At 46.8% G+C, this 12,783-nt stretch overlaps 2 protein-coding genes across 2 annotated transcripts; both read left to right on the top strand.

The window, feature by feature from the left end:
* Positions 1-277: 277 nt before the first annotated feature.
* Positions 278-7,050, top strand: LOC109769430 (cation/H(+) antiporter 19). The gene is made up of 2 exons (XM_020328176.4): positions 278-663; positions 4,612-7,050. Exons 1-2 carry the CDS (start codon positions 466-468, stop codon positions 6,823-6,825), a joined length of 2,412 nt encoding a protein of 803 aa, XP_020183765.1. The 5' UTR covers positions 278-465; the 3' UTR covers positions 6,826-7,050.
* A 3,214-nt stretch (positions 7,051-10,264) lies between these two features.
* On the top strand, positions 10,265-11,793 carry LOC141022537 (F-box protein At5g49610-like). Its single transcript, XM_073498792.1, has 2 exons — positions 10,265-11,303; positions 11,699-11,793. The coding sequence occupies exons 1-2, from the start codon at positions 10,265-10,267 to the stop codon at positions 11,791-11,793; spliced, it is 1,134 nt and encodes a 377-aa protein (XP_073354893.1).
* Positions 11,794-12,783: the final 990 nt, after the last annotated feature.

Below are 12,783 nucleotides of genomic sequence, written 5' to 3' on the forward strand. Positions count from 1 at the left end.
TTGAGGAGTGTCCGCCCGCGTTTGAGAGTCTGGATTTGTAGGTTGCAACTGCATATGCTCTGACTAGAGTTTTATTCTTATTCTTATTTTTTGCTTGAGATGGATGGGTGACTAGAGTTGAGTTGCTGGGGGGTCGGAAACGCGAAGGGGTGGGCCGCTTCCTCGTGCGCCGTGGGTAGCGTCGCCGTATACACCCGCTGGATCGATGGCGAGGCGGGGTGGCTGACGTGGCGGCCCCATCGGGCGTCTATATATAGCAGCAGCAGCTGCAAACCCAGCCCAAACCGAACCAAACCGTCTGTCCAACCGCGAGCGCGCATAGAGATCGGTGCCGTTGGGAGAAACCGCAGAGGTCGATCGAGCGGCACACACATTTAAACCCCGCGCCCGGGTTGGCCGAGCGAGGCGGCGCTGCAAGGGGAGGAGAGGACTGTGGAGAGAGGAGGAGGGAGGTGGTTGGCATCCATGGCGGGTCATGCGGCGGCGGGGGTGTGCGCGGCGCCGATGCAGGCGACGTCGCACGGGGCGTTCCAGGGGGACAACCCGCTGGACTACGCGCTGCCGCTGGCCATCCTGCAGATCTGCCTCGTCGTCGTCGTCACCCGGGGCCTCGCCTACCTCCTCCGCCCGCTCCGCCAGCCGCGCGTCATCGCCGAGATCATCGTAAGCGCCCTCCCTCCTTCTCCTCCGTTGATATCTAATTAACTTCCCGTGCGTACGCAATTCATCTCGCTCGCCGCTTCGCCGGCCGGTTCCATTGGACAGCTGTAGTAGCACGCGGAAATGGTACTAGATAGCTAGGGTTTCAATTCGCCGGCTAGTTCGTCGCGCGTCGTCCGTGCGTGCGCGCGTGCCCGGCCCCGTCGGCGCTTTTTCCGGGGACGGCGACGCACGGGCCCCGGAAGAATGGAGGCAGCCGGTCCGTTCCGTTCCGCGTCTGCCGCCGAATTTTCTCCGGCCACGATCGACGGATCCGTCTGAACCTTGGAGGGAGACGCGCGTCACGTTGGTTGATCCCCCTAGTCTACTTTGAGTCTTTGACTCGTTGATTAGAAAAATCGTGGGTAGGGGGTGGCCGGAGGAAGCTGGAAGCGACGACCGGACAGACGAGTCCTTCCTTTGAGTCAGCCTTTCCGTCGCTCTCATGGCATCGCTCGATCCCCTTTCTTTGTTTCTAGTACGCGATGGAGACAGTCAGCCTGGCCTCAGTATTGGATTTTGCGGGGGCACGTGGCTCGGAGATAGTTAATCAGTGATTTGGTGCGATATTACTAAAATTGCTACGTACCAACTCTAGGTCAAGATGGTCAGAATAAAATTAAGTATATTCGGGAAATTCGTTGTAGGCGCCAGAGACAGCATCTAGCAGCTCTGGGGTTCATTCATTATGGAAAAATTGAATTGCTACTACTAACTCTAGGTTAAGTAATTGCTACTTACTAACTAGGTCAGAATAAAACTAGTATATTCGGGAATCGATGGACAGAAGAAACCCGTCACTTGAGACAGCATCTAGCTGTGTTTCATTATGAAGAAAGTTTAATTAAAATGGGAAATGGTACTCAGATTGGTGGGGAATTAATTAGATTGGGTTCCATCAACTGCTAGATTTCAACGCACCCGACGTAAAAAGAAAAAAAAAACAGCAAAGAAGGAAAATGAAACAGAACCCACGCTCACTTGGTATGCATGTAGTGTAGCCAGCCAGCCGATGCTGATTTGCTATGCATATATATACGCTTGTTAATTACACCGCCATTTTTTGCGTCATCGTCGATCGGGCTTAAGAGTAAGTACATGGGCAGGTATAGAGACCATGTGCTGTAAGATGGATTCAGTTCAGTACGGTCTAAAATTAGCCACCAGTGCTGTGAAATTAATTAATTAATTAATCCGATGGAGTGGAGCATCTCAGTTTCGCTGAAACGAAGGAAACCTACGGACAGTCCCATGCTGCTCACGAGGCCGGATCCCAGCTCCCCCGGGGGATGCCGCCCCGGATGGGCCCTTCCTGATCGCTCGCTTGCCGACCGATAATAATAAATTACAGTGCAAATTTGCGCACAGCTGTCTAGAGATTAGGGTTATTCGCTAGCTTAGCAGGAAGAAAGGAGATTCTTGGCATCCCCTAAGACATGCCAGTACGTAATATATTTATTTCTGAACACCTAGACGACGGGACGTGAGACCGTCTCTTGGGGCACTACTCCATGATCCGCGCCACGTCTAGGGGACACCAGAAGAAGACATCATCAGCATGCGATCTCGGATCACAGCTTGGTTGCAGTTATGAATCGTGATTCTCACCATGTAGCGTATGCGCTAGCAAGCAGCCTCTTTGCTGTCAGCAGCAAACAGTGCTCGAGAGCTGTTTAACGACTTTCAGTTTCGGCGGAAAGTGGCCTGCTCGTGGGCGCGTTGAAATGTGCTGTGCTGGTGACGTTGAGATGTAGGGATACGATTCTAGCTACTTATGGCCCGTGTGTTTGTTTGAAACGGGCACTGTGATCAACATGCTGACCTGCACGACCTCCCCACACCGCACCTTCTGTTGAGAGTTCAGACACATGCGTGTATAGCACCCTCTTATTTTGGAAATTAAAAAAGCTTCGCCTGTTATTAGTTGTACACTTAGAATTGGTCAATGAAAGAACATGGACATGTTTTTGGCCATTGTTCACGGCCTGGTTATAACTTGCTTCTGTTGCTTGCCTTGCTTAACTACTCTAGTAGTCAGAGACAAAGGGCTAAAGTAAACTAAGGGCATCTACCTGCTGTAAGAGATGTGGAACAAGCAAGGTGATTTGTTAAGTGCATTATTGTTGGCAGAAAGATATGCTTGCTGGCTATTACCTAGCTATAGCTGTCATTGACTTGCAGCAGGACCTTGCTTAAGCAAGAGAAAGTACTGCCAAATGCCAACTAGATATACTTACAAGCTTACTCCTCATCATGGTAGTAACTTGTAACGGCTTTCATATGGACACGCAAAAGTAAATTTTGCATCCTTTGCCGGGGATTCTCAAACACCTTAATGTTCTTTTCTTGGTTGCTTCGATTAGAATATGTTATCGCTCAACCGACCTTCTAGCAAAATGCTTGACAAAATGACAACTACCTCTCCGATCGATCTCTAACACGGCATGGACTTGCAGAGATCGGAGGACCCCTATGAGCAGTTTTCAGTTTTGTCATCGGTTTTACAGGATGACAAAATGACCTCACTTTTAGCTTTTTTCAGAGTTGACATCGGTATCACAGGACAGGATGACATCCTATGAACAGTTTCACACCATTGTTAATTTTCCTTTATGAAGAGTGCAATTGTAATCTTTACTGCAAGCTGATTTGTTAAATGCATTATTGCTGGTAGAAAGATATGCTTGCTGGCTACCTAGTAGCCTGCCATTGACTCACAGGACATTTGCTTAAGCAAGATATAATAGGGCGCATACTTGCCAAGTGCCAACTAGTAGCAGCAAACTTATTCATAAGACATGCTGTAACTTGTAACAGCCTCCTATCCTATGGACACGTACGTGCTAGTAATTTTGTATAATTATTAAGTTGCCGACTTGCCAGGACTCTTAACATCCAAATATTCCTTTTTTACTTAATTTCTTCGTTGCTTCGATTAGAATATGTTATCGTCCAAGCGACCTTCTAGCAAACTGCTTGACAAAATGACGAACCTTTTCAGTGGTTTTGACATCCGTTTTCACAGGACGACACACACACTGTTGATTTTCCTTTCTTACAACTGGAACTGCAGGGCCTTGCTTAGGCAAGAGAAAGTACTGCCAAGTGCCAACTAGCCATTTACAATTTTACTCACCAGCGAAGTAACTTGAAACAGCAGCGGAGTATGGGCACATAGCACGTATTAGTTATTTATAAGTATTCCGTTTTTGCTTTTTGAAATGGCAGCCTGGGATTATTTTCCTTGCTTCGGTGACAATCTTTAATTGTTTGGAGTTTTGACATGACACACACAGATACCTACCTGATTTGGTGGACAGATTTCACTCTGATCTATTCGAGTCCAGTGACAGCATATCACACTGCAAACTGCTCATCAAATTGAATATACTCCCTCTGTTTTTATTTAGTCCGCATATTAGCTTTGGTCAAAGTCAAGCTTCGTAAACTTTGACAAAATTTATAGACAAAAGTATTAACATATACAATAACAAATCAATACATTTGGATTCATTATTGAATGTATTCCCGCATCATATAGATTTGTTATGGTAAATATTTATATTCTTTTCTATAAACTTGCTCAAACTTTAGAAAGTTTGACTTTAGTCAACTCTAATATGCGGAGTAAATAAAACGGAGGGAGTACTTTTTTTTAGCTAGTAGCACAATTGAATATCCCTTGATTGACAATTGAATACACTTTTTTTTTGAGCTAGCACAATTGAACATCCCTTGATTGACAATTGAATATACTTTTTTTGAGCTAACACAATTGATTTATCCCTTGATTGACAATTGAATATACATGCATGCAAACTGGATGTTGTCAAAAATAAATAAATATCGAAATGAATGGAATGATTGATTTGGGCCTGTTAACTGAAATGGCATGCGTGCATGATGATGCAGGGTGGAGTCCTGCTGGGCCCGTCGGCGCTGGGCCGGAGCAGCAAGTTCTTGCACGCCGTCTTCCCGGCCAAGAGCCTGCCGGTGCTGGACACGCTGGCCAACCTCGGCCTGCTCTTCTTCCTGTTCCTCGTCGGCCTCGAGCTCGACATCGCCGCCATCCGCCGCACCGGCAAGAAGGCCCTCGCCATCGCGCTCGCAGGCATCTCCCTCCCGTTCGCGCTCGGCATCGGCACGTCGTTCGCGTTCCGCGCCACCATCGTCAAGGGCGCTCCGCAGGGGCCGTTCCTTGTCTTCATGGGCGTCGCACTCTCCATCACCGCCTTCCCGGTGCTCGCTCGCATCCTGGCCGAGCTGAAGCTACTTACAACCGACATCGGCCGCATGGCCATGTCTGCCGCGGCGGTCAATGACGTCGCCGCCTGGATCCTGTTGGCCCTCGCCGTTGCACTCTCTGGAGATGGATCCCCCATCATTTCGCTCTGGGTGCTCCTCACCGCTACCGGCTTTGTCATCGCCGTTTGCGTTCTCCTCCGGCCGTTGTTGGCATGGATGGCGCACCGGTCTCCCGAGGGTGAGCCGGTCAAGGAGGTGTACATTTGTGCCACCCTCGCCATCGTCCTCGCTGCGGGCTTCGTCACCGACGTCATCGGCATCCACGCGCTGTTCGGCGCGTTCATGGTCGGCATCGTCGTCCCCAAGGACGGGCCGTTCGCCGGCGTGCTCATCGAGAAGGTGGAGGACCTCATCTCGGGGCTCTTCCTCCCGCTCTACTTCGTCTCCAGTGGCCTCAAGACAGACGTGGCCACTATCCGGGGAGCCAAGTCGTGGGGCCTCCTCGTGCTCGTCATCATCAATGCCTGCCTCGGCAAGATCGGCGGCACGGTGATCGCGTCGCTGTGCGTCAAGATCCCAGTCAGGGAGGCCGTCACGTTGGGGTTCCTGATGAACACCAAGGGGCTCGTTGAGCTCATCGTGCTCAACATCGGCAGGGACCGCAAGGTGCTCAACGACGAGTCGTTCGCCATCATGGTCCTCATGGCCCTGTTCACCACCTTCATCACGACGCCGATCGTCATGGCCATCTACAAGCCGGCGCGTCCGTCGGCGCCATACAAGCGCCGCACCGTGGAGGGTGGCGCACCGGCGGACGCGGACAGCGAGCTGCGCGTGCTCGCCTGCTTCCACAGCAACCGCAACATCCCGACGCTGCTCAACCTCGTGGAGTCGACGCGGGGCACGGGGCGGCGCTGCCTCGCCATGTACGCCATGCACCTGGTGGAGCTCTCGGAGCGGTCGTCGGCGATCTCCATGGTGCACCGCACGCGCCGCAACGCCATGCCCTTCTTCAACAGCGGGGACAAGACGGAGCAGATGGTGGTGGCCTTCGAGGCGTTCCAGCAGCTGAGCGCGGTGAGGGTGAAGCCCATGACGGCCATCTCGGACCTCGAGACCATCCACCGGGACGTCATCGACAGCGCCGCCGAGAAGCGGGCGGCCATCGTCATCATGCCCTACCACAAGCTGCTCCAGCACGACGGCTCGTTCCACTCGCTCGGCTCCCAGTACCACGCCGTCAACAAGCGCGTGCTCCGGGGCGCGCCTTGCTCCGTCGCCATCCTCGTCGACCGCGGCCTCGGCGGCCACTCCCAGGTCGCCGCCAAGAACGTGGAGTTCTCCGTGGCCATGCTCTTCTTCGGCGGGGCGGACGACCGCGAGGCGCTGGCGTACGCGACGCGCATGTCGGAGCACCCGGGCGTCGCCGTGACCGTGACACGCTTCCGGCCCAGCCGCTCATCGTCGGACGACGCAGCTGACGAGGTGGCCATCGAGGCGTTCAAGGGCAAGGTCGAGGCCGTGAAGGACGGGTCGGCGATGTACGAGAACGTAGAGGCGTCCGCCAAGGAGGACGTGCTCCAGGCGATCAACTCGCTGTCCAAGTCCAACATGTTCGTGGTGGGGAGGATGCCGCCGACGGAGCCGCTGGTGGAGAGGCCCGAGGAGCTGGGCCCCGTGGGGAGCTACCTGGCGTCGTCGGAGTTCAAGACGTCGGCGTCCGTGCTGGTGATCAAGAGGTACGACCCGGCGACGAACCCGGCCAGCAAGAGGTTCGACCCCAGGGCGAGGCCGCCGGTGGCGACGGACGTGGAGGACGAGGAGATGGGCAGCGCGAGCGTGGTGCCCGTGCCGTGGACGCCGCAGAACGACCTGGCGTGAGCTGATCGACGACGAGCTCCGGCCGGCTTCGTGGCCGTCAGACGTGGTGTGTAGTGCGTGTGGAGCCGCGACACGATGAATTGTACATAGTGTGTGTGTTGTTGTGTAGTGCTGCAACCTTCGTTCGCTAGGACGTACACATGCTGCTGTTCGTCGAGCCTTCCTTTGCTCGGCTGTATCCACCGTTTCTATCTTTCTCAAAATTCGTCGAGAGTTTCTCAAGCATCCTCCTGTGTTTTACATCCCAAGCATACGTGTATGCATTTTCTCATAAAAAAGAAGAAGCATACGTGTATGTACGTTCAGTTTTATGTACCGGAGCACATTTAAAAAAAAGATTTTTTGAGAAATTTTTAAAGAAAAAATAGATGTCTTTTTTCTTTCTTTTAAAGAAAAATAGATGTTTCTAAAAAAAAGATGTCCTGGACCTCTGTTTGCAGGCCTAAAGATACTATCCGAGGAAATTTGGCACAGGGCTGTATCCACCGTCGAATGAAAGATGGAGGATTGCTCGGCGGCTTAATTTCATCTCAAATTTTCTATTTGATTTTTTATATTTTCTTTCTTGTTTAAATAAATATGAACCTTCTTCTGACAAATACACAAATACTTTTTAAAATGCATGACCGCCTTTTCTAAAACTACACGAGCATTATAAACATGGGTGAACACTTTTCTAGTAACTACATGAACATTTGTTTAAAGGCGTGAATACTTTCTAAAAATCACATGAACATTTTTAAAAGGCATGAACACCTTTTCTAAAACTACACGAGCATTATAAAAATGGGTGAACACATTTCTGGTAACTACATGAACATTTGTTTAAAGGTATGAATACTTTCTAAAAATCACATGAACATTTTTAAAACGCATGAACACTTTGGGAAATAAATAAACAATTATCTAAATGCGTTCACACTTTATAGTAACGTATGAACATTTATAAAATAATATGAATATTTAGAAAAATGTTTGAACGCATTTTTAAATTATACAAACATTTTAAAAATGCATGAACACTTTTTTTTAAATGGGGAAGACTTTTAGAAAATACATGAAGATTTTTTAGCAACAATGAAAACTTTTATATATTGTAAAATGATGTAAAAAGCATGAACACTTTTCAATTAGATGATTAAAAAAATATCAACATTTTTCAAAATATATGAACAACTTTTCTAAATGCATGAATTTTTTAATTAAATGTTAAATTTTTATGGACTAATATTTTTTATAACACACATATATTTTTTTACTAACTTTTAACAGTAAAAAATGTATACTTATATTTTTAATCAAAGTTTCGGAAACAAAGCACTCTTATACCATAGCCTATGGCAGTTGCATGGAAAAAACCGCAAGAAATCAAGCATGCATTCATGGAAAATGAGGGACATTCATGAAATCCACACGACCCTATACAGAATGATCGAAGGATGTGAGCAGAAGTGAGTGTGTAAGTCGTGAAGGTGGTACGTAATTATTTAATGACCCTATACAAGTGCTTCCAACATAGCCCGACCAGTCACTCCCCAAGAATACACCTTGCTCACTTCGGCAGATTGCACCCACAACCCCTTTCATCTCTAGTATGGTCACGACTCCATCACAACTAATCTTCGCCAGACCCTCGAAGGGTTGGATCAACGAAGCTGGTCCTATCAGTTTTTTTTACAAGTGTTCACAAATTAAAATACATGAACTTTTCAAAAAAAAAAGTTCAATTTTTTTTAAATGTTTGCAATATTTAGAGAATGTTTGCATATTTCAAAAATGTTGAAGATTTGTCTTAAAAAATGTTCAAAAATTTCAAGAAAAGTTCACTTTAGGAAAAAAATAAAAGTTTTACAAAATAAAATAAATTGTTCCCAGGTTCAAAAAAGCATGAATTTAAAAGAATGTGAAAAGGAAAAATCAGAGAAACCTAAGAGGAAAACCGGAGCCAAATGAAGAATTAAAAAAAAAGGAAAATGACCTCTCTACTGGACCAGTCCATGGTGGAGCGTTCTATACATTTTGCCATCATTTTGATGCATACAACACTCAACCCATTTTCATGCCCTTGCCTTTTTTGTTTTTTCCCTTTTTATCTGTTTCTTTCGGAAAGACCAACAACATGATTTTTGACATATTAGGAAAATTGTATTGAAAGATTTTAAAAAGTCTAGGAACTAGAAAAATGTTACAAATCCAAATGATGTCAGTGAATTGTAAAAAAATCACGAATTTCATAATCCTTACAAATAAGATACGTTATTTTATCCTTAACAACTGGATCTTTATGCTCGAATAAATAATGTTCAGAAATTTAGAACGCATATGTGTTTTCTGTAAAAAAAATCGTGAATTTTGGGAAATCTTCTTGGATTTAAAAAATTCTTTTGTGGATTTTCATAATGTGCTCAAAATTTTAAAAGGTCAAAGAAAGAAAAAGAAAAGATAAATAAAATTGATGAAAACAGTAGAAACAGGTCAAAGGAAACAAGAAGAAAAAATTGCCGGTGGGACCAGACATAATTCGCCCGAAACAGGCCCACTCACGCACCTCAATCGCCGAAAACATAAACACTGTCAAAAGCACTGTCCCTATGTGTATCACGCATCGTACCTAATTCGTTAGATTTGCAAAGTCAGAAACGAAAGGCAAATGCCATATCAGTAATCAAAGCATTTTAAACACCAAAGAACAAGGCATGCATGTGTGCTGGTATAGAGTGTATAATAGTAGTATGATTACCTCCTGGACTGTTAAATGGTACAGTTGGATATAGTGCAAGTGCAATAGGTTGCATCTACATGGGGCAATTCTTTGGGTAGAGCACCAGAGTTAACCACACTTTCACTCTGTGGTTTCTGATATTAAAAACGAGAACCCATGAGCTAGGGTGTATGATTTCACACTGGCAGGCAGGTAAATAATATAGCCTTCACCATCGCTGCCAAAAATAGGGATCAAACACGAAGATCATCACCAGCGTCTGTCAATCATCGTAGGAATCACTCAAGTGTGCTCCACATGGTGATGGTCCAGCTCTCCATACGGGAGGAGAGACACCCGACTTCTTCACGTAGGAGTACATGCCATGAACGGCAGTGACGTCGAACTGCAGCGCATCTTGGTTGAAGATCCTAGGAGCTAAATTATATTCCCTTGCAACTCTCGCCCATCTTCCTAACGTCCACATGCACTTACCTTGTAACTCTCACCCGTACTTTTGGCTTCCACCAATTACACTCTGGGTACCCTCCCCTAGCTCTTACATTTACATATTCGTTATCCTAGGAAGCAATTCGTCCTCGTTTGCTCGTCGCCAAACAGTTGGTAAGCTCTTGTTCGATTTGATTTAGAGTAGTAGAGCTACATTTTCTTCCATTTGTCTTACTAACGAGTTGAACTTTTCTTTTGTCCATCACCGGCCATCATCACCGCCCAGACATGCCTGACAGCAATGGCCTGACAATCCTGGAGGATCTGCCAGACGCGGTAATCTTCGGAGAGATACTGGTGCGGTTGTCGGCGAAGGATGTATTCCGCTGTCGTGCCGTCCACAAGTCATGGCGCTGTGGCACCTCCAGCCGCAACTTCCTGACCGACCACCACCGCCGGCAGCCCAAGCACCCAATCATCTACTTCTGCCGTTATGCCGACTGTGACTCGGCCTCTCACCTTCGTCGTTATGTCATCCGCCCCAACGCTGGTATCGGCACCGCCAATCAGAAGCTCATGGTTGTCCTATCGTCGGACGAAGCTGGACGCCTGCTCATGCTCCATGCCGCACGTGACGGGCTCCTCATTGTCTCCAGCACAGTCCACCCGGGATCCTTCAGCGTCTACAACCCGGCCACCCAGCAACGCACTTTGATACCGCAGCTGGCAGGATATTCTTCTGAAATCAGCATTGTCGGCTTCTACCGGCACAACGCGAGTGGAGAGTACCGGGTACTCTACTGGGATCATTTCACAGATGTTTACTGCATCCTCGCCTTGGGATCCGATGAACCCCCAAGGTGCATCGGGTACCCGTTGGTGTTGTCATTGTCATTTCGAGAGGTGTTGCTGGAGCAGGTGCCCTCCTCCCTTGCGCCAATTCTGCACCGCGACAACCTGCACTGGCACGATAGCGGCATAGTGGTGTTCTGCACAACAACAGAAATGTTTCGACGGATGCGCGACCCTGTCCTAGAGAGCGATACTCCTAGGGCGTGCTTGTTGGAGATGGAGGGCATGCTTGCCATGTGCAGTAATCCAGTGGGCCTCGTCATAAACATATGGGTGATGCAAGTCTATGAGGCAGAGGTCTGGGAGTCTAAGTACCTGATCAACTTGATGGTAGCGCCGCCGAAGTGGCCACTTTGTGTGTTACATAGATTATTTAAGGTGGTTGTGGTAAATGAGCGTGAGCTACTGATCCAGTTTCCTTATACGGACCTCATGCTTTTCGACATTGATGGTAGACTCATCGGAAATACACAAAGTAAAGCCGCGGGATTATTGTCGCTTACTCCCCATTTTCTCCAAGAGAACATTACTCCGCTTCCCTTCTTTGAGATGCAGGACCATGCTGACAATGATGAGTCCCTGTTAAATATTTCTTATGCCATATGCTGTAGAGCTATTCTGCTTTTAGTCTCAACATGTGGCTGGGATATGTCTTATTTCTTGTGTGTTGTTTGTTGGTATTTGGCATGAGTATGTTTCCTTCAAATAATATATGTGATCATGGAAGTTTTAGAGGAATCAAATTGGTTATTTGTTGCTAGTTGATTAAAGCCTGCAATTACATTCAGTACAATACTATATTCAGTAGAGTACTATAATTACCCGCTGGACTGTTAACTGGTACACTTGGTTATGCTGCAAGTGCAATAGGTTGCATCTACACGGGGCAATCCTTCAGGCAGAGGACCAGACTTAACCACACATTGCACTCTGCGGTTCTTGATATCGACAACAAGAACCCATGAGTTAGGTGCAAGAATTTCACCCAGGCGAAGGGCAATGACGTCGTGGGATCCCTGGCCCTTGAAACACCAAGAGTCGTGTCTACAGAAGTACTTTTAGAATAATTATTTTGGTTAAGGTTTACTACAGCTTCGCTCCAGGCCTACGAGGGTATTTGATTCTTAAAATTAAATTATTTCTATCAATTGTCTTGTCCTTAGCCAAGTGTTGTATGAGGTCCTAGGTAACATTTGGTAAGCAAGATTTCATACTATTATCCTCTGCACGTTCCTAGGTACACCAGAATCTTGTTGAATGCTTTGACATATGCTACTTCTCACCTCGGTTGCATCTTATCTTCTCAACTACTCTCCCCGTTCATAAATATAAAATGTTGGATGTTTCACTATGCACTACATACGAACTGAAATGAGTAAACAAACACACTAAAATGTGTCTATATACAACCGATGCATAAAAAATAGAATATCTTATATTTGTGAAAGGAAGGAGTATTTACTAACCAATACCATCTCTTTCCAGATGCATGAGAACATATCTGTTGCACCAGAGCATGTGGTGCAATTGGTGCACCTGGCTTCCGTATTCTAGTAATAAGATTGCACAAAATAATTTGTTGCAATTTTTGTTCCTTGCTTTTTTTAAGTTAGTATGCCAATTGCGCATTTGAAAAGTTTAGTCATGAAAATACATGTGAAACTCTAGTGATAGGATGAAAATTCATGTTCTTTAGTGGAGGATGTGGATTCTTGTTTTAGTGGAACAACGAATTCTTTATTGATCACAAACATTACCGGAATACAAAGATGAACTAGGGGAGTAGAAAACCAAGCATGATGGACAACCTCAAGGGACGTAGTCATTTTTGCACTTCCCCAGTTGCTTCTCAATGCTCATGTCCGGAGATGGACACCAAGAAATCATTTCTGTCATTTTCTATGTCCCTTAGAATCATTGTTCAAAAAATCTTTCGACTCAGCGATTAATCTTCC

Source organism: Aegilops tauschii, chromosome 5 (genome assembly GCF_002575655.3).
Source record: "Aegilops tauschii subsp. strangulata cultivar AL8/78 chromosome 5, Aet v6.0, whole genome shotgun sequence".
Taxonomy (NCBI): Eukaryota; Viridiplantae; Streptophyta; class Magnoliopsida; order Poales; family Poaceae; genus Aegilops; species Aegilops tauschii.